The sequence below is a fragment of the Engraulis encrasicolus genome, chromosome 19, assembly GCF_034702125.1.
Source record: "Engraulis encrasicolus isolate BLACKSEA-1 chromosome 19, IST_EnEncr_1.0, whole genome shotgun sequence".
Classification (NCBI taxonomy): Eukaryota; Metazoa; Chordata; class Actinopteri; order Clupeiformes; family Engraulidae; genus Engraulis; species Engraulis encrasicolus.
Window position 1 is genome coordinate 35,685,624 of NC_085875.1, and position 28,000 is coordinate 35,713,623.

At 43.5% G+C, this 28,000-nt stretch overlaps 1 protein-coding gene across 1 annotated transcript; it reads left to right on the forward strand.

Annotated features, from left to right (window-relative positions):
- The first annotated feature begins 12,238 nt into the window (after positions 1 to 12,238).
- On the forward strand, positions 12,239 to 27,996 carry akap12a (A kinase (PRKA) anchor protein 12a). Its single transcript, XM_063223892.1, has 5 exons — positions 12,239 to 12,551; positions 16,241 to 16,288; positions 17,624 to 17,720; positions 17,984 to 24,916; positions 26,954 to 27,996. Exons 1-4 carry the CDS (start codon positions 12,438 to 12,440, stop codon positions 24,874 to 24,876), a joined length of 7,152 nt encoding a protein of 2,383 aa, XP_063079962.1. The 5' UTR covers positions 12,239 to 12,437; the 3' UTR covers positions 24,877 to 24,916; positions 26,954 to 27,996.
- The last annotated feature ends 4 nt before the right edge of the window (positions 27,997 to 28,000 follow it).

Genomic DNA, 28,000 nt, shown 5'->3' on the forward strand with positions numbered 1-28,000 from the left:
ACAGAGTCTTGAAAGCCATCCAAGGTAAAGAGGCTGGTGCATGTTTGCTCCTAATCAGAGTCCTGGTCACATGAAGGGTTGGAAGCAGTCGTTATGTGTCCTAACACACAGTAATAATCATAATTAGGGCTGGGACTTGATAAAAAAAAATGATCAAATTAATCTATAGGCTTTGGAATGAATTAATCGAATGAATCACATTTTAATCGCATTTAAATATCTGACTGAAATCTGAGATCTGAAAAAAAAAATTCACATGTATTTTGAATAATTACAATAAATAAGCTTCATCTAAAACTATTATTCATTTTTAAAAGAAGAGAGAACTCTTCTCAATTTCAGCAGGCTGTTCACCATCAGGCGTAATACTGCCCTCCACACTGGTCTAATCCAGAACTATGTAGCTATATTATAGTGCGATTAAAATTAGTTATTTTTTTTAATCACGTAAATTTTTGTGTGATTAATTAATCGAAATTAATGCATTAATGTCCCAGCCCTAGTCCCAACCCTAGCAGACTGGAGCTGCTGGAGATCGATTTCTTCCCGTCCCCTTCGGGAGATTTGAGGCCTTATTGAAGAGAGAGCATTTGAGTAGGGATATCTTTGACTAAGGTATAGCCTACCTAAGAATGTGGCACACTATTGTGATTACTGTAGTTATGGTACTGATCATGATTTGCATGAATGCCAGTGTATGAAATTAATTTGCCTTATTATCATCGACTTTCAAATCTCGTACCGAGATATTGGTCTGAAGATGACAAATGACGTTCCCAAAACGGCCTGGTTAACCCGCCTCCCTCGGTTTGCTACTAGTAAAGGCCATAAAAGGCTGTGACAAAGTTTAAACCAAACATTTTCTTAGACGAAATAGAACGTCTCTGCTTAAATCACGTCTTGTAACGTGCCTTTACCCAGGGCCGTTGAAGCTGCTCAAAGTTGATTACTTCCCAACAAAGTGGGTGGAGTTCTCAATTTTTCCGGAGCTCAGAAACGATATTTATATTGCTCCTGGCCTGACTAGAGGTAACACCAAAGGTGTTACGTCACTAGGAGGGCACGGCCTGGCTAGAAATTAATGTATTCCAGCAAACCTCATCAGAAAACTCAGACAGCCTTTTAGCAGGGCATTGGTTACAGTGGAACAATGTGAGGTTAGACAGGGCACTTCAGCTATGAAATACTTTGTAAGGAAAACATGCTCTAATTGGAAGGGTGGAATATGAATGGAAGGGTTACATGGACTGCATTTATATAGTGCCTTTCCACTTCTTGGAGCACTCAAAGCGCTTTACATTGTATGCATCTTTTACCTGCAACGTGGTTACTGAACGGGTTCCTCTACCACCTGAGCCACCATTGCCCATAACTCCTTTTTCAACACCCTTATCCAAAGACCAACTAGGGCCAACTCAAACTGTATGTCATGGCTGCCATACAAGGTAGAACTGTACATCTGATCATAACATTCATCTGTAGTAACAACATTTAAAAAAAAAAATTGATGCCTGGTGTGACCTTCTCTTGTTTCAGTTTTGGCAAAGAAACACATGGCCTGGTCACAGTACATGAACTGAAAGTTGGGGACCCCTGCAGAAACCATTGGGCTGGGGTGCGTTTCCTGAAAGTGTAGTTGCTAGCCGGGTAGCAACTTGAGTAGTTGCCAATGGGAAGTTGCATTGCAACCAACAAAGTAGCTAACGTAGTTAGCAACTATGTTTTTGAGAAATGCACCTCTGATTTGGTGCAGGCCAGAGACCCCTTGCAAAGTGTATGCCGTGTGATTCCACACAGATATCAGTTGCCCCTTTCAAGCTTTCATGCTGGAGAGCAGCAGACTTCTTCCCAAAACTTAATTCCCCAAATTTAGTCTTCTCTTGATAACGAGGGCTCTTGGCATGCATGCAGTTATGTAATGTCGTCGTGACAGTGACAGAGAGAGACGGCTGGGAATTTTCATGGCCAGTCGCTGTTTACTGCAAGACTGGCCGCTTAAAATGAGAATGATGACTCCACCTACATGTAATCTGATTGGACATAGACTTAGTAACACAGCAGAAATTTGTTATCAGCTGCCACAAAACACGTGCCTTGATCTGACCTCTTAATTGTTGACTATGTGTATACTGTACACACATACAAGGCTAATTAAAGATCCATTCAAGACAGATATTGATACATGCAAACAAACAAACAAACAAACACAGAAACACACACACATACACACTCATAGACACACACACACACACACACACACACACACACACACACACACACACACACACACACACACACACACACACACACACACACACACACACACACTCATAGACACACACAAAATGTATGTGAGCATCAGCACCAACCACAGGCGGTGTCCATTTGCACGTGTAAGGAAGCGTGTGTGGCCTGAAGTCACACAGCAGGAGTCATGTCTTGAAGAAATGTAATGTCTGAAGAAGAAAACATCAGCTGTTTTGGGTTAGTCCGGCTGTGAGATGTGACTCAAATTAACTGATGCCATTAGCGGAGGTCGAGGACCCTGCACAGGCAACGCCAGTGTCCATGTTATTTCATTAGGCTTTCATGTGTGTCATGTGTGTCAGCTTCTCTGAGCCCCCTTGTTGTTTTAGCTCCTAAAAATACTTAAAATATATTTTCAAAATATTTAGGCCCTATGTTTATGTTGCTGATGGTGGGAATTTAATGTGTGCTGCTTTGTAAAGTGTTTTAAAATGTTTGAAGAAATATGACAAACATGAGAAGACAAATGTTGTCTGTGTTGTGGTGAAAGGAAAAATTGTTTGCTCTGTTTATCTTTCCCAAATTGGTCGCCTTGAGGAGACCTAACTCTGTTCTGTCTCTGACGTCGACTGTAGCTGACCCGCGACTCCAAAATGGTGGCTGAAGTGAGGAGTGCTGTAGTATTAAACTAGTCCTTTGGACATTGATATTTGGTTGTTGTGAGGACATTTAATTGCCAACAGAGCTAAACAAAATGAGTTCATGTGAGGAGAGAAGAGCTAAGATTTCAACGTTTGCATTGGAGTTGTTTGAATCAAGTTCAGCTCTGAATTTAATTTTCCTTCCAAATACACACTACATACCGGTGGCCACTGTCTGACATCGTCAATCCATGAAACTTTATTCAGGCTGTCATTTTGATGCTCTCAGTCAGTGCTTAATTTGAGGGGGAGCAAGGGGGAGCTAGCTCCGGAACCTCAGACGAGTGCTCCGGAACCTTGTAAAGAACCTCATGGAAATACATCACAGATCCCCCTCGGGGGGGAGCCACCCATCCTCTGCGCTCCAGGACCTCCCGCTTGACAAATTAAGCACTGCTCTCAGTCACCAGAACACCAAGTGTAGGCCTACAGCAACTATTTATTGATAGCATAACAGGTTTGATGAATAGAATGACACTCCAGCAATGGCGCCGGTGCAAGATGTAACCAACATAAATCGCTTCTCAGATCAATGTAGATTTAAAAAAAAACATATTGTTTAACAAATGGTAATGTTTCAACCATACTGTGATCTTCTTCAGGCAAAACTTACTGTAACTGGCGTAAAGCAGTGCAGTGGTATGCAGTGTTAAGCAGTATACAAGTCAAGTCAAGTCAAGTAGGTTTTATTGTCAATTTCTTTACATGCACTGGTCATACAAAGAATTTGAAAGGAATCAAATATACAGACGGTTATAGAAGGACAAGGGTACTAAAAATGAACGAGACTAAATTAAGCATATCGTAGGTGTTCAGGTCAGTGAGGTGACCACTGTAAAGGCCACCCGTAAGAGGCGTCTTTTGCAGTAGACCTCAACAAAATATAACTACCGTAGTCCATCTATCCCAGTCCACTATAGACAGTGAATAAAACCTGTGAATGTACAGCAAGCTCAATCCCCACTTAAAAGTCAAATCCTATTTTTAACCTTCTGATCTTCAGATCTTATGTTAAGCCTATTTTTATCCTTCTGCACTGGAGAGAGGGGCCTTCGTAGGATTTTGTGAACCTTCCTAACGGAGGGAGGAGTTCCTTTCTTTCAACAGCCATGAAGATAAGCAGTCTCTTGACCATGGTAGCCTCTTTGTGCAGATGGGGTCGCCGGCAGGCCTATTCACTATTTGCTGAAAATACTCAATTACACCATAACAACATTGCTATGACATTACAGAGAGCTAAAGTAACGAATTAAGACATAGCCATTACAATTCTGGTGGCAGTATGGTTATAACATGGGCGCAAAGGCTCACCATGTTAGCAAGCTTTAAGGCTTTATACGTATAATATATGTATAATGCCCACAGTTCCGCCAGTAGAACGCTTAACTATTCATAAGGGAAAAAAATCAAAACATTGCTACCTTACAACTATACACAACTACATTACACGCTGTCTTTGCATTAGTGACATTGGTCATTGAGATTCTGGTAACAAAGAAACAGTTGAAACACAAGCAGGTAATTGGAGTGCTTCTGGGTCTTCATCTTTTTTTCCTTGGTGCTCATCAGTGTGGGGCTTTCAAATTTGGTTCAGGAAGACAGATGCTGAGGCACTCAAGGTTATTGTAGCCAAATAAAAAATTTAACATTTTTAACCTTGAGTGCTTCAGCATCTGTCTTTCTGAACAAAGAAACAGTTGAGTTGAGTCTTAACGCATCAAGGAACTCAAAAACGTAGTAAATCTAATTTATTTTTTCTAGGGAATGAATACCATGTCAAGAAGAGGAGGCTTTGGGGCCTCAAGTACAGGTAGCTGTATGTTCGTATGTTGTCATGGGTCATGCTGTTTGTGGATGAGAGACAAGGCCGGCCCCAGACATAAGCGAACTTGCTAGGAAAGCCAAAAACATCACCTCTGACCCTACACACCCAGCACACCACCTATTCACACTATTGCCTACAGGGAAAAGGTACCGCAGCATCCCAAGCAAAACCACACGCTCTAGGGACAGTACCTACCCACAAGCCATCCGACACTTAAATACGCACTAGCACTTTACAGCTACTCCACTACCTGGCCTTCCTACCTCCTTTGTTACTTTGCACAATGCTACTACTGTTCTTTACATACCATGCACTTTAAATATTCCATTGCACTTTTCTATGTCTCCAATGTTTTGTATGCCATTCCCTGTTTATTTATTTGTGTACCCCCCTGTTTTTTTCTTTCATACCCCCTCCCTAGTTTTGTGTCTTTTGTTTGTGTTGTTGTGTGAGCACACCAAGCAACATTCCTAACAACTGTATTTGTATACTGTTGATATGGCTAAATAAACTTGAACTTGAACTTGAACTTGAACTATCAATGGCTTAGAGCCCCCATACCACCAGGGTGCCCCCTTTGAGCAGCAAAGTTCGAGGAAGAAATTAAACCATAATTTTTCCTAATCATATATTTCTTTCTCATGTACCAATTGCCACAATGTAATCAGGAGCCATTATATATTGGGGGACACCGCAATAGTGGGTACAACATTATTTTTCATGGCTATTGGTTTGAAAAATGTAAAGTGCAGTGCATGATCACACAATCTACAGGCAGTCTACGTATGTCCTTAGCTCCCTCACTTGTGCAAGTAAATGAAGCATCCGATGCTGAGTAGTTGGTGGTATGGGGGCCCCTGAATGAAATTTTGCTTAGGGCGCCATAAAGGCTTGGACCAACCCTGATGAGAGATGAATGCAGTCCACGGATGGACATTGAATTATGGGATGGATCGCTGTGTGCAGAGTGGGCCGGATGAGAGGGGCAGACTTCTGGCTTCAGACTTCTGGCTTCTTCAGGCCGCTGCCTGTGCACTGTGCTGCTGTGAGCAGGGCTTGTTTACACATCTCGTGATCCTCTGTTCACATGGTTGCTTTTAATCTCTAAATTGCATTACGATGAAGCCTGTTTCTCTCCAGAGGCAACATTTGACCAAGTCAGTTGATTTTAATTCCCTTCTGTGTAGAGGCAATCATCTTATCCTCTTACATTTTAACTGTTTGTTTTTTACCTGTTTTTGTGCTTTTCTGACTTTCACTTGACTTTGTCACTGTTAGAGCAATTGTATACGATACAATTATAGAATAGAATATAGAATACGATTCAGCAAAGAAAAGCAACAATAATTGTAGACTTCTCACTTGTTCCAGATTTCGATGCCATTACATAACAAGCTTGCATTTTTCACAAGACTGCGTGAATCCCCTCCTCTTAACAGTAGCTTCTTCTATACATCATGGCATGTTTTGCCGGAGCGGAGGAGACTGATTTAGTCAAACATTTGAAGATCCTTGTAAGAGTAAATTGGAATGTCATGAGGTACAGGCCAGACTGATGCTTTTACATGGTTGGACATGTGCAGGCTTTGAATCTGCAAGCCTGCAGCCCCTTACTGCAATGGTTCTCAACCTTTTTTGAACAAACGCCCCCTGAACCTCCTCATAAGCCTCCCAACACCCCCTTGGCCTCATCATACGCCTGCCAACGACCCCCTTAGTATTAAAAAAATGACATGGACTAATACACCCCAATTGGAACTAAGCCCCACCCCCTCTCAGCTGTAGCCTTCTCAACGCCCTCCTAGGGTTTCCCAACGCCCCCAGGGAGGCTGTCGAGACCCCGTTGAGAAACACTAACTTACTGTATGTCAACAACTTGTGTTGTGGTCCACCTTTTCCACAGTGATGGAGACCTAAAGATATTTACAGGCCAATTGCATGAATGAGGAGCAGTAGGAAAATAAAAAAATAACAAACATTTGGAGATGAACAAAACATTTAGAAATAAAATAGTTCAGTGATTTCAGTCTACCAACGTCAATAGTATTTTGGTGCAGAAAGGATTCACTATTTTGCTGAAAAAACTCACATCTTAACAACAGTGTGATGACATGAAGACTCTGCATGAAACATCACTCAGCCCAGAACCAAAACACCACATAGTCATGTAGTGATCTCCTGATCATCCCATCCTACTGTAGATAGCTCTTGATATGTCACCATCATAGGTGCCGGAAAGGGGGATGCAGTGGTGCATTGGCATCCCCACTTTTGGGCTCCCTAAATGAGGCTTTCTCAACTTTTACTGCAGACAAATGAGTGGAGTGCAGCAGCAGTAACATTTTTAAGAAATAAAGAATCAAGAAAAAAATGCACCACCACTTCACAACTCGTTCCAGCGCCCTTGGTCACCATCGCCTGTGAGGAAGACTGCACACACCACCCTGGATAAGACAACCTGATATCATTGATATCATTGATATCATTGTGCCATTTCCATGAAGCCAGACAGTCTCATTGTATGACGGACAGGAGAAACTGACCGGTTTTGGAGTATTAAGATGGGGCTCTGACTGCAAACACCCAAGACAACAGTGTCACCAGTCCATGGAATATAGCCTATTACCAGTCTGTGAAATGTTATTATCCCTATATTATCTTCTAACAATGCCTATGCAATATAGGCCTACAAATAGTGGTATCAGTCAAGTCAGGCTTCAGAAAGCTTAAAAAAAACATGTATACCATCTGCCTGTATAATTCAGCAGATAACGTCTTGAAGCAAATTATCCAGATGATGATTGTCTACTCATTAAAAATGAGCAACGTAAGAACATGACTGGCAATTGTGTGGGAGGGGCTTTATTTTCTGAGACCAGGATTTCTGCCTCTGGTACCATATAATATATATAGGAATAATATAGGACGAGGCAGAGGGAATTCGGCTGGAAATTAAGATGAACCATTTAATTAATTCAAATGAAACATATTGTCGTAAAGGGCAGCTGTTAATTGGTAAGGAGATAAGCTTTAGATCTGAGGGTTGCCAGTTCAACAGTACCCTTGAACAAGGCAACTAATACCATATTGCTCCATGGGACTGTAACCAATACCCCGTAAATAACCTTAAGCCGCTTTGGATAAAAGCATCAGCTAAGTGGGCAAAAATGTAAAGCCTTGTATGTCCAGTTTAACTTGTGAATAATATATATTTTATAGTTTAAAATATAGATTAGAATAATTAAAAAATTAAAATAGACAGGTAGTGATCCATGGATACTACTTGCAATCACATACTGTACTTCAACAAGCACTGTCCAAGTCAGGACTGACAATTCCTTGGCATCTGGTTTTCGTACCTCAAGTGGTGAAAATGAGGACTTTCCCCTTGAAGCAGACGTGTCTATCTATCACAGACCTAAACTTGTTTCAGCGGAAACTATTTTAGGCCACTTGAAGTCACAGTAAAAAGGGGGAATTTGATAAGCCAGTGATCCAGCCCACTGATGCAAAAAGAATTACATGTGGTATTTGTAAAGATTTTTCTTGATTTTCCTCTTTAGTTTTTGAATCCGAGCATTTCTGACCCAAAGAAATGTCTTGGTGATCCAGTGCTACATTTGCCAGCACAGATTATGCTTTTCAAGAGGGCAGATTATGTTGCTCTGAAAGGCCTAGACTGTACTTGACAGGATTTAAGCATTTAAATGTTTACTTCTCATTACCTGCAATCCTAAACATAGTAACAATGAGGACATGCGTCCATGTCAGACAAAAGGTTTCTCATTTACAGCTTTCGTGGAAAACATAATAAAGCTCAGGTGGCAGAGTTGTTTGTGTAAGACCACGCTAGCAGTATGTTATGGGCAGTCATGGGTAAGCGGTTAGGGCGTCAGACTTGTATCCCAAAGGTTGTCAGTTCAACTCCCGAACCGCCAGGTTGGTGGGGGGAGTAATTAATCAGTGCTCTACCCCATCCTCCTCCATGACTGAGGTACCCTGGTACCGTCCCACCGCACTGCTCCCTTGGGGCGCCATTGGGGGCTGCCCCCTTGCACAGGTGAGGCATAAATGCAAATTTGTTGTGTGCAGTGTGCAGTGAACACTTGTGTGCTGTGGAGTGCTGTGCCACAATGACAATGGGATTGGAGTTTCCCAGTAAGGCTTTCACACTTCACTTCATGCCTTGGTATGTTAGAGCTAAATGAACACATTCCAATGCAAGATGAGGGTCTTAGCGTTTAAATGCAACTTATTGCACATTTTTATGTGCTTCAGAGGCTAAGATATTTAGGTTTTTGTAGGCGGAGGGTAACTTTTCTTAAAAAGGGCTTAGGCATTCAGCTTAGGCATTCAGCTTTTTTTGCAGGTGCTTTAGGTGTCAATGGGTTAACTGACCACTTGTGAATAAATCGGCATAATAAAATAATGTAGGCTACTGCTTTAATCTGCCTCATGCTATTAATGGAGAAAGCCAGACAAGGCCCCTGTTATAAATTCACTATAACCAGAATGGCAATGACCACATTGTCCTGACAGGACAGGGTGTTTGAATGTATGTGTTGAAATGTGTATGTTATTGTTTTCTTATTTATTTACTGTTTTTTTGTTTTCTTTAGGTTTTGTATTTTATTTTCTAAACTTTTTATTTATACTATTTATTCATTGACTGATGGAGACTGGGACCACAAACTGAATTGCCCTTCTGATGGGACTAATAAAGTTATCTGAATCTGAATCTGAATCTGGGGTGCATTTCTCGAAAGCGTAGTGACCGAGTCGTAGTGCATTACTAAAGGCCCTGTGTAGTGGAGTAGTACAATGGTAATTAACCTTTCAATGACTATTACAGCGTGCATCAGATGGTACAGCGTGCATTAGGATTCTACAGCCACAAATCAAACGTTTTGAAAAGTGAGAATGCAACATGCTAGGTGCCAGAACGTGAACTGCAATCAAGGGATGTGAACATCTTTAGAAGATGGCATATCTACAGTATTTCTTTTGGTCTTTTTGACTTCATTTATTACAGTATAGTGAAGATGGTGACAGGAAGCGAGTGGGGAGAGAGAGACAGGGAGGAGCCGGCAAAGGACCCGGGCCGGGAATTGAACGCAGGTCGGCTGCATAGCGAACGAGTGCCCTACCGTTACACCACAGTAGGGCCATCTACAGTATTTCTGAAAGAACATTCATGTTCTCCCCCTAAAAAGGAATGCAGCTGGCCTGATCGAAACCCAACAGTTCATGTGAATAGGTGTTATCAGGGCCCTAAATGAACATTTTCACCACCAGCCAAAATGGTTAGTTAAGTTGATGAAATCTTACCAGCCAAACACACACTCACTAATGGGTCAAAGTGTCTGGTAAGTCTTTTCTACACCAGCCAAAAAGAAATTCCACCAGCATTTGGCTGGTTGGCAGGTGTTAATTTTGATTGAAGGAGAGGATTGTGCAGTGCACATCCCAGGGAAAGGTGCAGGACGAAGGAGTGGAACACTGTGCAATCATTCAAAAGACTTCACCATGCACTACTACAACAAAACACAGAGTATTTAGTAATAGCTTACACTACGACGTGGTCATTGCCATTCTGGTAACAGCGAATTTATAATAGGGGCCTTGTCTTCAGAGTTTAACGCATTTTAGCCTGATGACTCGTATGTTGTTTAACCTTTGGTGCCTGGAGACACATATACGCTGCATTCAGGCTCTCGAGATTTTAGCTGAATGAACACATTCTAATGCAAGATGAGGGTCTTAGAGTTTAAATGCAACTCATTTCATGTTTTAAGTGCATCAGAGGCTAAGATATTTAGGTTTTTATAGTCTGTGGGCAACTTTCCCAGCAAGGGCTTAGGCATTCAGCAGGCGTTTTTTGCAGGTGCTTTAGGCATCAATGGTTTAAAGGCAGCCTATATTAAAGCTGCTTGAGCCCTATATGGCCAATGAGGTAGTGTGCTTGACATGGTGCCTACTGAAGTCCAAAGAACCTGTAAGAAACCATAGGCTGCAGAGGAAAGTCCTGCTGCACATGTACACACACATGTACAGCTACACATACAGTAGCTACGGCTACATGCACTCACGCAAGCACACCCACAAACAAAGTTAACACGCAAACACAGAGACAGAGACAGGGATACAGACAGACACACACACACTCCCGCCCTCAAAGGGGTGGGGGCAGAGACTATAGAGAGAGGGGCGGTAGAAAGTGAGATGGTGAGACCTGTCAGGCCTTCCCAATGCCTATGAATTAGACAGCCTGTCCGACATATTCTGATAATTGCGGATGATCTGCAAGGAAACTAAATCCCATCTAAAGAGCAGAAAGTCATGAGGAAGCTGTTACTTTAATAAGATCTGCTTCCCTCTTGCCACAGCAGTTTATCTGACAGCTGCTGAAGAGTAAATCTGTGAAAATTATCAAACACATCCTCTGGGATAGGATATATCTCCTGAGGGGTTTACGGTGGAGTTGCGCCTGATATGTCAAGATAGGCCCATGTGCTTGTTAAAGGACAACTTCAGCCAATTTCGGCATGCAGTTGTAATGCTCACACTACCCTGGAATTGTCAATACCTGAGATTTTTTTTGTCTACAGCCTTTTCCGAGATCTTGGCCATTGTAATAGGGGCAAGTGTTTGTTTACATTTCAAAAAAGCATCTTGATTTATTCCCAATAACATCCAAAAGGTTATGCAACATCACCAGACAACTAGCAAACAGTGATTCCTTTTGGGATAATATTTGGAGTAGGCATATGTTACGACAATTTTGAATGTAGACAAAACTTGCCCCCATTAGAAAAACTCAGAACTCGGAAAGGGCCGAGTCGAAAAATGCAGCATCACCGGGTAGCCTACTGACAAGACAAGGGTAGCATGAGCAATACAACAGCATATTGAAATTGGCAGAAGTTATCCTTTAAAGGTTGCTACAATCACACCCCTGTGAGATGACATGTTCTTCTGTCAAAATGGTCTCTAGTAGGCTTAGTCTGGGGTTAGTCCCTAAAACTGAATAGCATAACCATCACAATTTATATAGCCTATAGGCCTATAATAACCAGGAAGACAGTTTATTTGCTCTTGAGAAAATATCCTTACAGGTCGTTAGATTAGACCAATATAAACATCCCTCACCATGCAATAAACAAAGTTGATTTACGACCCTCAACTCATGCAGCATGTGTAAATGTAAAGCACAATGTTATGTGCATAAATAGCCTAAATACATCTGATCAGCGTCCACATGTTTAGCCCTTTAAATCAAGATGACGATGCAGTATAAATCTGCACAGCCTTAGTCTGGAACAATTAATCAATCGCATGTAGGGGCTTTTCATTGGGTTTACTTGAGAGAAAAATAAGTTTGGTGGGATGGCCTGTGTCCAAACTTCCGGCATTCGTCCCAGCTCCTTTTTCTGTCCTGTTGTGATGCAGCAAGGCGTGCCTGAGTTTTGTGCATGTGATGAGTGTCAGAGGAGGGAGGCTGTTTCCTAAAAGACTTCGCCTTCCACGGGACAAGCATCACTTGTGAGTTTGGCCGTGCTGGAGAACGCTCTTGCTTAACCTGGGGGTTTGGAATTTCCGCTGCCTTCGCCGTTGTTTGCTGCTCACTGGACGAAGGTGACTAAACGCATTGGGCTTTTTTTGACATGGGGGCGGCGGAATCTGCGCAGCGGGATGGCAAGTCCGACGAGGATGCGATTGTCCAGGAGCATAATGAGGAGCTGAACGCAGAGGAAGGAGACCAAAACCTCCAAGTGAAGGTAAACAGAGGAAATAGGCTAAGGCATTTTAGCTGTCACCGCAGCATCCAGCGTCATTTGTCACAGAGCCTGCACCTGCCTTGAGTGTATGCATTTTGTTTCTCGGCTTGTTGAGTTTGTTCATGTCTCTTCCTCCTCTCAAAACATCACCATAACCATGGCTTAATCACACGACTATAGCTTTCTCATCCTCAGCACTGTATGACATTTATTTTGGGATTTTGTCTCAGGTTGGAAAGTTTGTGTGTTTTTTTTACCCAGCTCTGAAATACTGCTAATCACAAACATCAGGTAAAACTATTCGTCCGGATACCCTCCACTATAGCTGTGCAATGTATTCGCTATTAGGAAAGCGCACTATGCGTATGTTTGCTACTGGGCACAAACATCACCCCTCTGCATCAGCCAGAAGTCCGTGATGATGTGCTGCGCGGTTGGCAGTCGGTCCTGATGCTGCGGCAGCAGCCTGGTGTGGGTGCTGGGTGCGGGGCTACGGAAAGTCACAGAGTGAGGAGCAGTAGCTTAGCAGCAGCGCTGCCAAAAATAGGCTACATTATCACTTGACAGGGCTATGCCGTGCGATGCCTTGATCTGAAACAGGCGATTTACATCAGAGGATCAGTCTAATAGCTTATTTTGAGATAGACTTCATAGCCTAAGGCGAGATGTTTAAATGAAGGCACAAGAATGTATCAGAGACAAGGCCTACACGAATTGAACTTCAAATCAAATGTGTGTGAATCTTTGCAAAATGCACTAATTGTGTGCTTTTTGGTGGTTTTAGAGAGTTCATATTTCACACCAGTGCTTTCAGCAGTGTGCTACAGCAGCACTGTCATCTGACTCTCTCCCAAGATGAAATGTTGTATGTCAATGTTATGTAATTATTCTGATAACATAATGTGACGACTTGATAGAATGTTTTGACGAATGAAGTTATGCAGCATATTCAGTAGGCCTATCAAGCACATCGGTGGAACGAGCACTTCCAACTTATAGGGCTGTGGAATAAGTTTCTGAAACACTTTGGTGTAGGCTATTTTTTAATAGGCCTAGTTGTCGTCATATCATGACAAACATACATCAATGTTAAACTGTCTTTGCTCTCTCTCTCTGGCAACAGAAGGTGGATCATTTTACACTTGAGAGTGCATAGGGAGCTCATCGATGAGAGCAGATATAGCTTGGCAGGAAGTCTGTCAGCAGGATCCCTCAGTGAATGTTGGGATTGTTTGGATAGCACAGGGATATTGACTTATTCAGTTTCCTTTAATTAGCTACAAGTCCTATCCATGATAGCTACATGGACATACTGGAACATCAAAATGGATTGTTGTTTACGTGTAGCTGTTTTCATGTGGCGAAAAGGACAAAGTATTCTTCAGTGTTATCATTTGCAATTGTAGATTCTAGTGTCCCCATATGACTAGTATGGAAACAGGTAGGCCTATGTCGGTGTGTTGGGCGGAAGCAAAGTTGTGATGTAGTCTTGATTGCGGGCTATTTATTTAAACGGTCAGTATTTTTTGCAGTGTCAGTTCAATACATATGAGAGTCAGATGTAACACTCTGAGTTGGTCCTTCTCCCTGAGTGTCGAATTAACACTGCATTTACTGTGTAATATGCCCAGACTGGTCAGATTAGGCTTATGTTGCTCTGGCTCCAGTAACTGTAGAGAAGTGGTGATTGGCATTATCTACCATCCTGCTTAACATTCCTCTTCTCATTGGTATTTCCTACTTAAACCTGCATTAAAAATGTCTCACCTCCAAGTGAACCATAGGGCACACAGGGCCAGTCTGTGGTACATCACTGGTCTTGTTTTCATCTGGGAAGAAACATTCACCTTGAATGATTTACTTTTAGACAAGCTCTAAATTCTCAGCACTGGATTACTAAGTGTCTCAGAAAGATTTCTATGTAATCTAACCTCACATTTTTTTTTTTAGTTGGCAATGTTATTGTGAAGACTAGTATGCATAAATAAACAAAAAACGCAACTTGATTGCAGACAAAAATGCCATTTAAGACACAATGCAATTGAACTATTGATAAATCATCAGTAGTTACCAAGGGGCTCCACACATCCAGTATGAGCTTAGGTCTGTGAACGCCCTCATTCACTGTTATAGTGACAACGGAATACAGTTTACCTGATGATAAAGACTGCTCATTTCCAAGGCAAAGTAATCTCAACATTTGCTTTTAGGACATTGCTGCAGTCAGGCATGACTAGTCATACAGACCATTGGTGACTTGACTAATGTCCAATTAGGCTACTGACTCATTTCAGACTTAGCTGCAGAGTAGGATAAAAGCATGTACTAATGTGGGGACTGCAGCCCACGCAGGGCATGGGGTTCTTAAGGCCTAGCTTCGACAGGACGCCCTTTGTGGATTCTATTAATGTCATTAGTGGAGCCTGAAGTTGCAAACTTCTCCTTCAATTGGCCCAAAATATATGGTGGCGCCCCTGGTTAATCTATTTTTGCACTCCCAAAGTGAATTAACAATAACTAGAAATGCACTCAGAGAGTGCAGACCTCTGCCAAGGAATCTGTTTGATAGAACATTTGACTATGTTACACACCCTACTTTTTTTTCAAGTCTTTCTGCCTTGTTTTTGTGTAGTTAGAAACTGGAATGTCAAAATTCGCCCTATCCCTTAATGGTGAAGAAAAAAAAAACACATCTTCCTTATGTCATTTCCAACAGCTCCACAAAGTTTAATCAAAATCCGTTCGTAACTTTTTGAGTTATCCTGCTGACAGACAGAGAGACAAACAAACAGACAGACAGACAAACCAACGCAACCGAAAACTTGGCGGAGGTAATAATCTTCTTAAATACAATGACGTAAGACAGTATGAAGGGGGTGGTGGGGTGTAACTGACGTGCACCTAAACTGCAATTGGGTGATATGCATGCACCCTCCTGAGTGGCATAAATAAGTTTGCGGACCTTCTCTCCTCTTGCAAGTGATTTACTGGTTGCCAGCACCTCCATTTCTGGTGTGTGTTCATATGCATGAACCCTACCTGATAAATATACTACAATTCCTGGAACACGTCACTGATTAGATATTTAAGATTCTCGCATAATGTCACAGGTTATTCATTTTGAATGTTTATGCCAAGCTTCATTTGCTTCTCATTTTGATTTCCATACGTATTATCAGAGCATTCTCATACAACCAAGTGTCATAAATTTACGTAGATATCTGAATTTATGTGGCCACTGAGCTGAACATCTATGATGTGTGTGAAGTGAATCCCAAAAAGAAGAATTCCCCAGAGGGAATTCTCGTGTAGATTTATCCAATATTTAAAGTCTATGCTAGTGTTTCTCAACGGGGGCTCTACAGATCCCCCCTCCAGGGGCCATTGGGGAGCCCTAGGAAAAGGATACAGCTAAGACGGGATCGTGCTTAGTTGCCATTGGGGAGCATTAGTCCATTTTATGTTTTAATACTGGGGGTGGGGGTGTTGGCAGGCTTATGGTGGGGTCAAGGGGGTGTTTGGGAGGCTTATGATGAGGCCAAGGGGTTTATTCAAAAAAGGTTGAGAAAGGCCACGGCCAAGTTTGTTCAAAAAAAGTTGAGAAACACTAGTCTATGCAATCATAGGCATGACTGTATCATGCCAGAAAGGCAGTATAAGCAAGGTTATTTTCTCTTCTTCCTATTGAGCTTTTCTGGAAGGAGAAGAATTCGTACATCTGCTGCACTGGAACCCAGGTCAGTGGAGCGCCTGTTAGCCTGATTACCATCAACTTTCAAATCTCTTCGAGACTTTGTCTGACCAAGAGCATAACAATTAACATTTCCCAAACGGCATGGTTGACCTGCCTCTCTTGATTTGCTAATGGTTGTATGCTTCCCGACAAAGTGCATGGGAGGAGTTCCCAATTTTTCGGGAGCTCAGAAACTGTATTGCTCTTGGCCTGACTAGAAGCAACGCATCTGTTGCATCACTAGGAGGGCATGGCCTGGCTAGCGCTTCTGGCCTTCACATTTGAAAGGGCAACCTACAGTACATTGTTTTCCTCCTCCTCCTCTGAATAGACATGTTGTGTCTGGCAAAATCCCCCCATGTTGTAATATATAAGCTACTATTACACTGTTGAATGTACTTATTGTGTAGTGTGTACATACACACTGGGTTTCTTTTGTGTTATGAATTGGTGTGTTGTGATTGAACACTGTTTTGCATGGCGGAAATGTGTGGCCTTTGGTGTATGGATATATTTGTACTTTAATACCAGCAATGTGTTTTTTCACTAACTGGCAGCCATTATGACACAGGTATGGACAACAGTGGTTGTGATGTTGTACTACTGTTACTGGGCGAATAGACCAGCCGTAGCGCGATTGAAGCGACAGAGAATCGCTTCTGTTCAGCAAGAGCGATACAAGCGATTGAAGCGAGTACAGTATGTCCGTTGTAAGCAGTTGTAAACGCAAGCATTCCATCATTCCCTTTGGCTGTGGTTACTGACCTCTATACAGTCATTGGCTATGGCAGCTTGTCACAAAATCACGTCATAGCTCATTTGCATAACATTCCCAGGAGTTCAACTACAAACTGTCGCTCTCGTTGCGCGAATCGTCTCTAGTCTCCAGAATCTGATCTGATATCTGATCTTATATCTTATCTTAGAAGAACCACAAGTTTGGTCATAAATGCACACATGCAATCGCTTTTGTTGCGCAACTCACTCGCTCATGTCGCGGCTGGTGTATTCGCCCGGTTATACAGCTGTTATACATTTTCAGTGGTGGGAAAGGTTGGAAGATAAATCCTATTCTGTCAGTTCACAAGATATCCAAAAATGTTGTCTTGTTATGCCTTGTTTTGTCATGTCTTGTCTAATGTCTGTGAGAATGACTGGAGCAACCCAAAGACAATTTTCTGTATCATGTGTTACAGACAATAACGTTTTATCTGATCTTATATCTTATCTTAAAAGAACCACAAGTTTGGTCATAAATGCACACATGCAATTGTTCTAACACAATTTAGAGCATTAGAGTAGATTGCCTGTTTTAAGATTTTTGTTTTTTGTTTTCCAGTTGCTACAGAAGAATGGACAGATCTCCCGCATAAATGAAGAGGAAGAAGAGCAAAATGAGGGTTTAAACGGCCAATGCCAGGACATCGGGGCAAAAGGTGAGCACTACGCTTATAAAGATGTACAGTGATGAACATACAGTAAATTGATGTTGCATTCATCACTGATACTGATGGATGACCATTATGCTAGCATTTTTGCATCACAGGTCATTTCCACCCAAAGGCTCAGTACCATGTTGGTATAACATGCTTGGCAATAATTAAATTGCAGTGTCATTAACGATCAAACATTCATTATCAAATCGCATTGTAAAAATCAGACAATTATACAATAAATAATAACATATATTTTGTTTCAGTTGGCTCAGACCTAAAAGATGATGGACTAAAAGAAGAAGAGACCGTTGAACCTGCAGTGATCAGTGTGAATGAAGAACAGGAAGGTGCACTTTCAGAGGATGCTCCACAATCAGATGAAAACAAAGAAGATGAGACATTGGGAGAGGATGGAGAAGAAGTGGGTTTTAAGAAAATAATTAAGTTCTTTGAAGTAAAATTCACATTGACAAAGGATAAAGTGGACGAGGGCAAATCAGCTCTTTTAACAAAAGAAGAAAGTGATAAGGAAGGATTATTAAAATCTGACGAGTCTAAAGACACTAGCCCCACCACCACACCAGAACAACATGAGGTGAAGTCCGAGGAAGAAACTGTATGCGTTCATTTGACTCCTGAGTCCGCTGCGGTTGAACCGCCATCCAAACCCTCTGATGAAGCAGGTGACGAGGCAACAAATGAAGAAGGTGCTCCAGAGAAACAGGATGAAACGAGTAGTCCAGTAGAAGGGGATGGTGATGTTTCCCCAATCAAGAAATTTTTCAGCACTGGAATCTTTGCGAAGAACAAAAAGAAAGAGGAACCAACACAGGAGGAAGCTGCAGGTAAAGAACTTCAGACAATTGAGAAAGAAGGGACTGTGAAATCTGTGGAGGAAGAAACAAAAGAAACTGCCACAGACAACAAGGAAGACGATACACCGGCAGCAACGAGTAAGCCAGACACGATAGCACCTCTAGAGAAACCCAAAGTTGAAGGTAGTCCTTTTAAGAGACTTATCTCAAGGCTGTCTTCAAAAAGACTAAAAGTGCCAGAGCCAATTGAAATCCCTGCTGAAGGACTAGCTAAAACAGAAACACCAGAGGAGCCACCCGTGTCACCTCAAGATGACAAAAGCAAAGACGAGTCGAAACACGAGTCTGATGGTGAGATCGGGGAGGTGGAAGGGGAGAAGAAAAGTCCATGGAGTTCCTTCAGAAAACTTGTCACCCCTAAAAAACAACAAGCTAAGCCTCAAGCTGAGACTGAAGAAGAGGTGGTAGCAGAAAAATCCACTGCTGATGTGCCAGCCCCTGAAACACAAGAGGATGTTAAATCCAAAGACGCACCACAACACGTTGAATCTTCTCAGGAGGAGCCGAAAAAGAAGTCAGAGTTGACGGTTTCCTGGGAGGCACTGATATGCGGGGGATCTGCAAAAAAAAGGAGCAGAAAAAGTTCCAATTCAGAAGATGAGGTAACAGCTGAGAAGGACAGGCCCGAGGATGATCTGGGAAGTTCATTGGAAGGAGATGATGAACATGTGTCCTCCTCTCTAGAACACTCTGGCAGCGCTGCTGAAGGCGATGGAGGATCGACATGGAAGTCTCTAAAGAAACTTGTAACACCAAAAAGGAAGTTAAAAGTTGATTTAAGTGAGCTAATTCCCTCTGATGGTGAATCCACAAAGGAAGAAACGTCATTCTCAGTGAAGAAACTTATTTCAGTACGAAAGAAGCGAAAATCGGATGGAAAATCAGAACATACCTCCTCTGATGAGGCTGGTAAGGATGCAGAGTCAGAGGATGAAGATGATGAAACACCATCAGTGGTGCCGTTGTCTGAATTTGACATCATTGAACCCAGCATGGTGCATACAATACCTAAAGGTGACGAACCAACAGACATTACACAAGAACCCGAGAAGAAACCTCCAGTTGTGGCAACAGCCCAAAAGGAGTTTGAGGATTTGACAGAATACATAACCAAGCATCAACAACTCAGTGACATTCCAGAAGAGAGCGTCGTCTCTCCAGCTGGCGAGGAGGCTTATCAGGATGACACAATTGCAGAGGATATTGCGGAGTGGACCTCTGAGGCTGTCACAGCTGCTGAGCCGCCAACTGAAGTGTCATTTGTGACAGCTGTCTCACATCTATCCGAGTCTCCAAGGTCCTCAGGCAATTCCACACCTGTTGCCTTGGATGGAGATATTAAGGATACAGACCTTGTCCTGCAAGAAGCTGTGGAAACAGTTAGTATAATTTCAAGCAACTTGTCAGTAACTGATAATGAGAAGATGGAGGAGGTGGCGGCCATGTCTCTCACACCACAACTGTTAGGTTCATTCATCAGTGAAGAAACAAAAGTTCTAACTGCTCACAGGAAATTTGAGGCCACAGACATTTGCATAGGAGCTACAACTGAAGAAATTGACATTGTTGAGGAACTGACCCCCACAACAATGATAGAGGCAGCCCCTGAGGTGATTGAAGCAGTACCTACTGAATGTGTGTCTGGCGAAGTCTTGGCTGAGGAACCTGCAGCAGCAGATATCACAGAAGATGGCGTATATGAAGCTGAGGTGAAAGAAATAAAAACTGAACTTAAGGAAGATGACACCACAGAAGAAGAAGCAGGCGAAACAGAGGAAACAGAAGTAGATGAAGATATCAACGTGGAAGAGGAAGTTGTTGAGGAAATTTCCAATGAGATTCAACCTGACAGCCAACAAGGGCCAGAGCTTGTCAATGGCCTTGAAGAACTTGAACCTATCGATGTTGCCATTGCTAGTGCAGTGCCAGGAGAAGTAGAAGAGTTTTTGGAGGGGCAGGTTGTTGCAGAAGACACGCCCAGACCTGCAATGGAAGGGCCCATGGACCTAACTGAAGAAGAAAGTGTAGAGACAGAAGGATTGGCTGATGTGACTGTAGAAGAAGAGAAAGAACAAGAAACCCCAGATGTTGAGGTAACAGATGGCATCCTTCCTAACACTGTTGCTGAAATGGTTGAGAGTGAGGGAAAAGAAGTTGTCTCTTCAGTATCAGATGCTACAGCAGATGACAGCTCACATATTCCAATGACTGAAATCCCAGATACCAAGGAGACAGCAGATGCTGTTCCTTCTGTGGTGGAAGACAAATATACTGAACAAGGTGATGCAGAAATACCTGAGGATACAGAATTACAGGAGCCAGAACATGCAGTTGAAAAGGAGGAAACAACCTCGGATGAAACTGAGAAAGAGCAAGGAGAAAGCACCCCCTCCCTTCCTGAAATCATTCAACATGTGGAGGTTGAAGATCTATCCGCTATTGGAGATGAGTCCTCACCTCATGAGGATGTTGCAGTGCCACCTGAAACCTCAGACGATGCCATTGAAGAACAGCAAGCCACTCAGGAAGCCGAGGTCACAGACACTGACATGACAATGGGCACAGAAAGTGATTCTGAGATAGTGTCCGAAGTTGCAAGTTCAGAGGGCATAGTAGATGCAGAAGAAAACGCAGAAACTGAGGTACAGGGTGCAGCACAAGAAGAACCTTCTTCGGAAGACACTGAGGTATTAAAAAGCACATTACCTGAGGTGGAGGTCCAAGTTGAAACCGCAATGGTTGAAAAACAAGCAGTGGAAGAGACAGTGGAAACAGAGGAACCTGCACCTTTAACGATTGAAAGTGAAACATCTTCAGAATCTACTGCTGAGGTAGAGCTACTAACTGCTATGGAGATACAAACATCATCTTTAATTGAGCCAGAGGTGGACACGCCAGTGGCCGTTCTGGAAACAGAGACATCAGAGGTGACCACTCAGGAAATAGAAGCACCTGTTATAATGGAACCAGACGTTGAGATAGCAGCTGCAACATCTCCAACAGAGGATGCAGTGATGGAAAGTGCACAACAGGGTCAAGTACCCACTCCCACACCTGAGCTAGTTGAAACAGCAGCAGTGACAGAGTTAGAGGCAGAGGTCCCAGTAACACCTGCCCCTGAAAGTGAAACACCTTTGGTGTCAGCCATTGAGGTTGAAGCAACAGTGGTGTCACAGACAGAATTAGCAATACCTCCAGTGACAAAAATGGAGAGTGAATCACCAGTGGTAGCTGCAGCTGAAGTTGATGCGCCAGTGGTTTCTGCAGTAGAAGTGGAGACAACTGTGAGTACAGAGTTGGAGGAAAGAGAAACAGCAGCTGTTGCAGACATGGGAGTTGAAAGTTCCATAGAGAGTGCGGTGGCCATAGAAACATCTCAGCAGGCCTCATTGGACAAGGAGACAGATATTACTGATACCACACAACAGGAAACAGCCCAAATGACTTTAGCTGCCTGTGAGGTAATCACAGATGCCCCTCTTCCTGAGGTAACCACAGAGGTTGCTCACACACCTGAGATGAGCGCAGACATTGCTGCAGCACCTGTCACAGTCACAGAAATTACAACTGTCCCTGTGGTAGCCCCTGAGGTAGTTAGCCAAGTTGCTCCATCCCCTGTCGTAGTTGTAGCAGTGGCTCAAGCCCCTGTGGTTGTTGCAGGTGTTTCACCCGGAGCAGGAATCATTTCAGAAGTTACACCAGCCCCTATAGTTATAACAGAAGTGACTCCAGTGCCTGTAGCAGTCACAGACGTTACTCCTGCCCCAGTGGTACACACAGAACTCACACCTTCCTCTGTGGAAAGCATACAAATTGTATCTGATACAGTGGCAGCCACAGAGGCTGCCAATGTAGTTATCTCAGCAGTACTCCCTGAAGCAGTTGCTGCCACAGTTTCCTGTCCAGAGGTCAATGCTATCCCAGCTGTGGCCCCAGTAGTCTATCAAATCCCTGCCGTGTCTGCTCCTGCTACCTCATCAGAAGTAGTGGCCCCACCACCCCCTGCAGTAATCCCAGAGGTCACTGTTGCCCCTGTTGTTGCCCCAGAGATAACGTCTATCCCTGAGCAATACGCTCCCCCAGTAGTGACGCCTGCTGTTGCCATCAATACTGAGGTGACACCTGCCCCTGCTGTTGTCTCCGCGATATCTTCTGCTCCTGCTGTAATGTCACAGTTCATTGCTACCTCTGTCGCACCACCAGAGGTCACTACTGCCCCATCAGTTGTTCATGCCCCTGTTGTAGCCTCGAAAATGGCTGCTGCCCCTGTGGCATCCCCAGTCGTTGCTCCTGCCCCTACCCCTGTAGTGACCCCAGCATCTCCTGCGCCTGAAATGACCCCAGTAGTTGTTTCTGCTCCTGTTGTGATCCCAGCAGTTGTTCCTGTCCCTACCCCTGTACTGACCCCCGCAGCTCCTGCGCCTGAAATGACCCCAGTAGTTGTTTCTGCTCCTGTTGTGATCCCAGCAGTTGCTCCTGCCCCTACCCCTGTAGTGACCCCAGCATCTCCTGCGCCTGAAATGACCCCAGTAGTTGTTTCTGCTCCTGTTGTGATCCCAGCAGTTGTTCCTGTCCCTACCCCTGTACTGACCCCCGCAGCTCCTGCGCCTGTAGTTACTCCAGTAGTCGTTTCTGATCCCGTTTTAATGCAAGAGGTTGCTGCTTCCCCTGCAGCAATCACAGCTCCTGCTCCTGCTGTAGCAAACCCTGCAGTTGCCCCTGAACCTTCTGTTGTGCCAGCGGTTGCCACTGCTGTGGTTTCAGTAACCCATGCCCCCGCCACAATCCAATACAATGCCCCGGCTACAGTTACAGCAGTTGCCCCTGCCCCTGTTGCAGCTCCAACCTTCGCCCCCGCCCCTGCCCCTGTTGCGAGTCCGACATATGCCCCCACCCCTGCTCCAGCTGCAGTTCCATCACATGCCCCTACTCCTACTCCTGCCCCGGTTCCATCATATGCCCCCACTCCTACTCACGCCCCTGTTCCGTCATATGCCCCTACGCCTAGCCCTGCACCTGTTCCCTCATATGCCCCCGCCCCCACCCAGGGTCCGGTTTATTCATATGCTCTTACTACTGCTCCTGCTCCTGTTCCAGTTTCATCATATGGCCCTACCCATCCTGCAGTGTCCTCATATGGCCCAGTTCATTCATATGCCCCTGCCCCTGTTCATTCATATCCACAAACGTCTGCCCCTGCTCCATCCTACGGTCCTGCCCCATCCTACGGTCCTAGCCCTCCTCCATCCTACGGTCCACATTATCCCCCTGCTCCGTCCTACGCTCCATCATATGGACCTCTTCCTGCCCCTCCCCATTCATATCCCCCTAACCCTGCTCCTCCTCATTCCTATGCCCATACCCCTGCTCCACCTCATTCATATGCCCCTACTCCAGTTCATTCATATGCCCCTACCCCATCATATGCCCATGCTCCGGCTCCATCATATCCCCCCACACCTACTCCAACATACGCCCCTACTCCTGCTCCAACATATGCCCCTGCTCCGTCATATGCCCCTACGCCTGCTCCTACTCCGGCCCCTGCTCCGTCTTATGCCCCTACACCTGCTCCTCCTCCTCCTCCTGCTCCTGCCCCTGTCGCAGCCCCTGCCCCAACTCCAGAAGCTCCTGCCCCATCGGCTGTTCCTCCTGCCGCTACACAGGCGACTGCCGTAACTGCGCCAGAGCTTCTGGCAGCCTTATTCTCTTCTCCAGAGATGAAAACACTGCTCGCGGGAGCTTCAGTGAAACAAGCACCACCCGTGGCTGTGACAGAAGCAGCCCCTCTCGCCCCCACACAACATACTGCTGTCGCAGTTCCTCCTTTACAGCCTGAGTGTGTGGCTCCGCCTAAAGTGGAGACAGCAGCCTCAAGCGTGCCAAACGTAAGGGCTATGGCAAGTGTAGAATCACACGCTGTAAGCCAACCTCAGTTAGAGCAAAGAGTAGTAGAAGCGAACATCCCAGCTGTGGCAGCTCCAGTGATGTTGGCTCCTACAATCACTGCACCTGTGCCTCCGACACTTGCGCCTGTCCCTGTGGCAATGCCACAAAGGCCATCTGTCATCGGCCTAATCCCACAGCAAGTGACTTTTGCAAAACTAAAGACTAGTACACCAGACACAGAGGACGACGTGTGGGAGGATGCCGTGGACGACATTGTCCCTAAAGTAGCAACTGTTGCCACGCTGCCAGCCATGACAGTTGAGTCTGTTATTCCGTGGCCAGGAGATGCCAGAGGACCAATGCAACCCAGCCACTTCCAAGATGCAACATAAAATGTTCGTCCCATGATGCATCTGAGAGGGAGCCAAACCGGTGGGTCTCACTGCTCCAAACACACATACTGTAAATAAATATATTATCTAATACTTTGTACTCCAAACTAGGCCTGTGCTGTAAACTCTAACTGCTAGAAGTACAAATATCCCGAAAACAAATATCCCAAAAACAACACTAGGCTTTCAGCATGGTGTTGAGCGGTCTCTGCAGTGTCGCACTGATATTAGTGGCATAAATACATGCGCACACCGACTGCCCTGCGTGTGTCAAAGGCAAACCTGAAGACACTAGACTTGTGTTTCCCAAAAAAATTTCTGCCACTTTTTGCACCCAAGAATATTTTACCAACCCCTAACCTAGTAAACCTACTAATCTATCCTCCACTCATTCAAGACTGGTCACGTTAACACAAAATATCTGCTGTGGTGAAGGCAATTGGTGGGTACATTACTATTTTTGCCCCTACCACTGATGTGTGCTACTCTGGCCTGGGAAGGTCCAAATTGAGAAATGGGAGGGAGGGGTGAACTCAATTGAAATTTGAAATGTGTATCTTATTTTACCCAATTGCTAACGTATAATAATAACATAAGATCATAACATTGAAAAAGGACTACTGGTGGGTGGGGTTGACGTTTGAAATGTACGTCCACCTTATCTCATCCCTCCCCTGTTCACTGACATAAGACTAAAGCCCTCCCAGAACACCTGGTCCAGACATCATATGAAAGTATTTTTTTTTAACTGGAGCTTATGTATGGCCAGGCCAAACAAGCTGTGTCCACCACCCCAGATATTTTGGTATCTTTAATGCCTTAGCTTTTTAACCAGTGCACAGATTACACTATACGTGAATGAACTGCTAAAATTTGGGAGGTCAACACTTTCAAGATGAGCGGATTTCAAGATGGCCAACTTTTTGTTTGCACTATGCATTTTGAGCAAGTGCATGAATTTGCACCAAATCCTATGTGCTTACATGCTACTATAATAAATACATGGACTGTTAACATTTTGGAGGCCAATCCTTTAAAGATGGCAGACTTTCAATATAGAAGACTTTGTGTGATAGCTTTTGAGCGGATGTACAGACTTACACCAAATAATGGTTACATGAACTGATTACGTTTCGGAGGCCTCAAATGGCAGGAGTTAATGTACTAACCCGGGGAATGGGACGTGCCAGAGATATAGGGTGCATTCCAATATGCAGATTTGCGTCCTCCACTTGTGCCTGTGGCCTCGTACCAGGAAGTAATACGTCGTGATGACATCATTGACAACAGCATTGTATTTCAATATCTCGCAAAAGCTCAATTGTAAAGTCATTTTCTCATTTGCAAACTGGATGGTGAATGAACAATAGTCCCCCAAAAATTGTTATGGCTAGTCTGACAGCTGGGAAAATGTATTGTTTTCTCCAGATGTGGGGCCAGGAGGCGGGGCGAGGGCACAAGCACAAGTGGAGGACGGCAGTCTGCATATTGGAATGCACACATATTGGAGATGACTGCATATAGCAGGCCTACTTACACTGCTGTTGGGGTTAAAGGGACACTGTGCAGGAGTTTTTGTTGTTTATTTCCAGAATCCATGCTTCCCATTTACTAATTTTACCTTTTTCATTAATATTTACCACCACCATCAAATTCAAAGTGTTCATTATGACTGGGAAAATTGCACTTTTCATACATGAAAAGGGGGATCTTCTCCATGGTCCGCCATTTTGAATGTCCAAAAATAGCCATTTTTAGCTGCGAAAATGACTGTACTTGGACCATACTAGAAAATATTTGTTTATTACTTAGTAAACTTTTATGTAAAGATAAAATTTGGCAATAGGCAGCCCAGTTTCAATGAGCAGCATATAATAGTTGCAGTAGGCCTACCTTTTTTGACCATTTCCTGCACAGTGTCCCTTTAACATTGCACAAGGATCAATTGCTAATTATTAACTCCTACATTTCTTTTGATCAATTTATGTAATGTTGTTAACTTGGTTTTAGCATGGACCTTAGCATTGACCTTGGTTTGAACATTGAAATACTCATTCCTGACATCCTTCAAACACAGGTTGGTTGCTGGAAAAAGTGAATATCCTGTTCTTCCACGGAACACCAGATACGAGTTGCTGAATTTCAGGAGGAAGAAGACAATCTTCACAGCCCAACACAACCAATGCAGCTTCGATAATAGTACTCTGAAAGCAACTACTGTGTAGGTTTGCCATTTTGGTGTTGGCAGTGTGGTAAGCATGTGGTCATCGTCAACAGTGCACATGACAACAACAAAGCAATTCTACTGCTACCACATTAATTTATGTTATCGTTGGATTTTTAATCAAAAGCCATTTTATTCTACAGAGGAGAATTATACTTCATCTTAACTCAGAAATGCTTTAATTAGGCATTGGTTTAATATATATTTGCCTTATAATGAACTCTAGGCTAAATTAAGTTTGTCATTCAGCAGTTCAAGAGGGGAGTCTGTTTCTAACCAAAGTATTTAACAAGCATTCTGTAGCTTAATTTGGTCTTTTAAGTCATTTTTCAAGTACTGAATGTATTACTTTAGTTTATTGTTTTTTATTGTGTAATGAAATGTGAACAATCAAATTCTACATTAATTTTGCTGTTTCTGTTGCCTAATTCATAACAAAAACCATTGGGCTACTGCTTTTTAAATACATAGAAATTTGAATGAGATAAAAGCAACATACGTATGTATCTGAAACAATACACACAAGTGTAAAAATGTATTTGATTTCACATCCCTTTGAACAGTGTAATATTTCAGACACCTACACGTAGGACAGAGTGGACAGAATGCGGTCACAGTAAGAGGAGCAGTAGTATCTGTCTACTCCAAAATCCTCTGTGTATGCACTCCAAAGTGATAGCATTTGTGAAAAATGAGAGGTACATCTGGGTAAGTGTCTGATCAAGGACTGATTGTTTTTTTCCTTGACCATTTTATAATGCATCTATTCTTTACCCAAAAATGGTATTTGTAAAAATTGTATACCTAAGCATCTTGATATGGTACATTAACAAATAACTGAATATTACATGAAAGAGCCATACTTGTAACTTTTAAAATTCCACACTGTTAATAAAATTC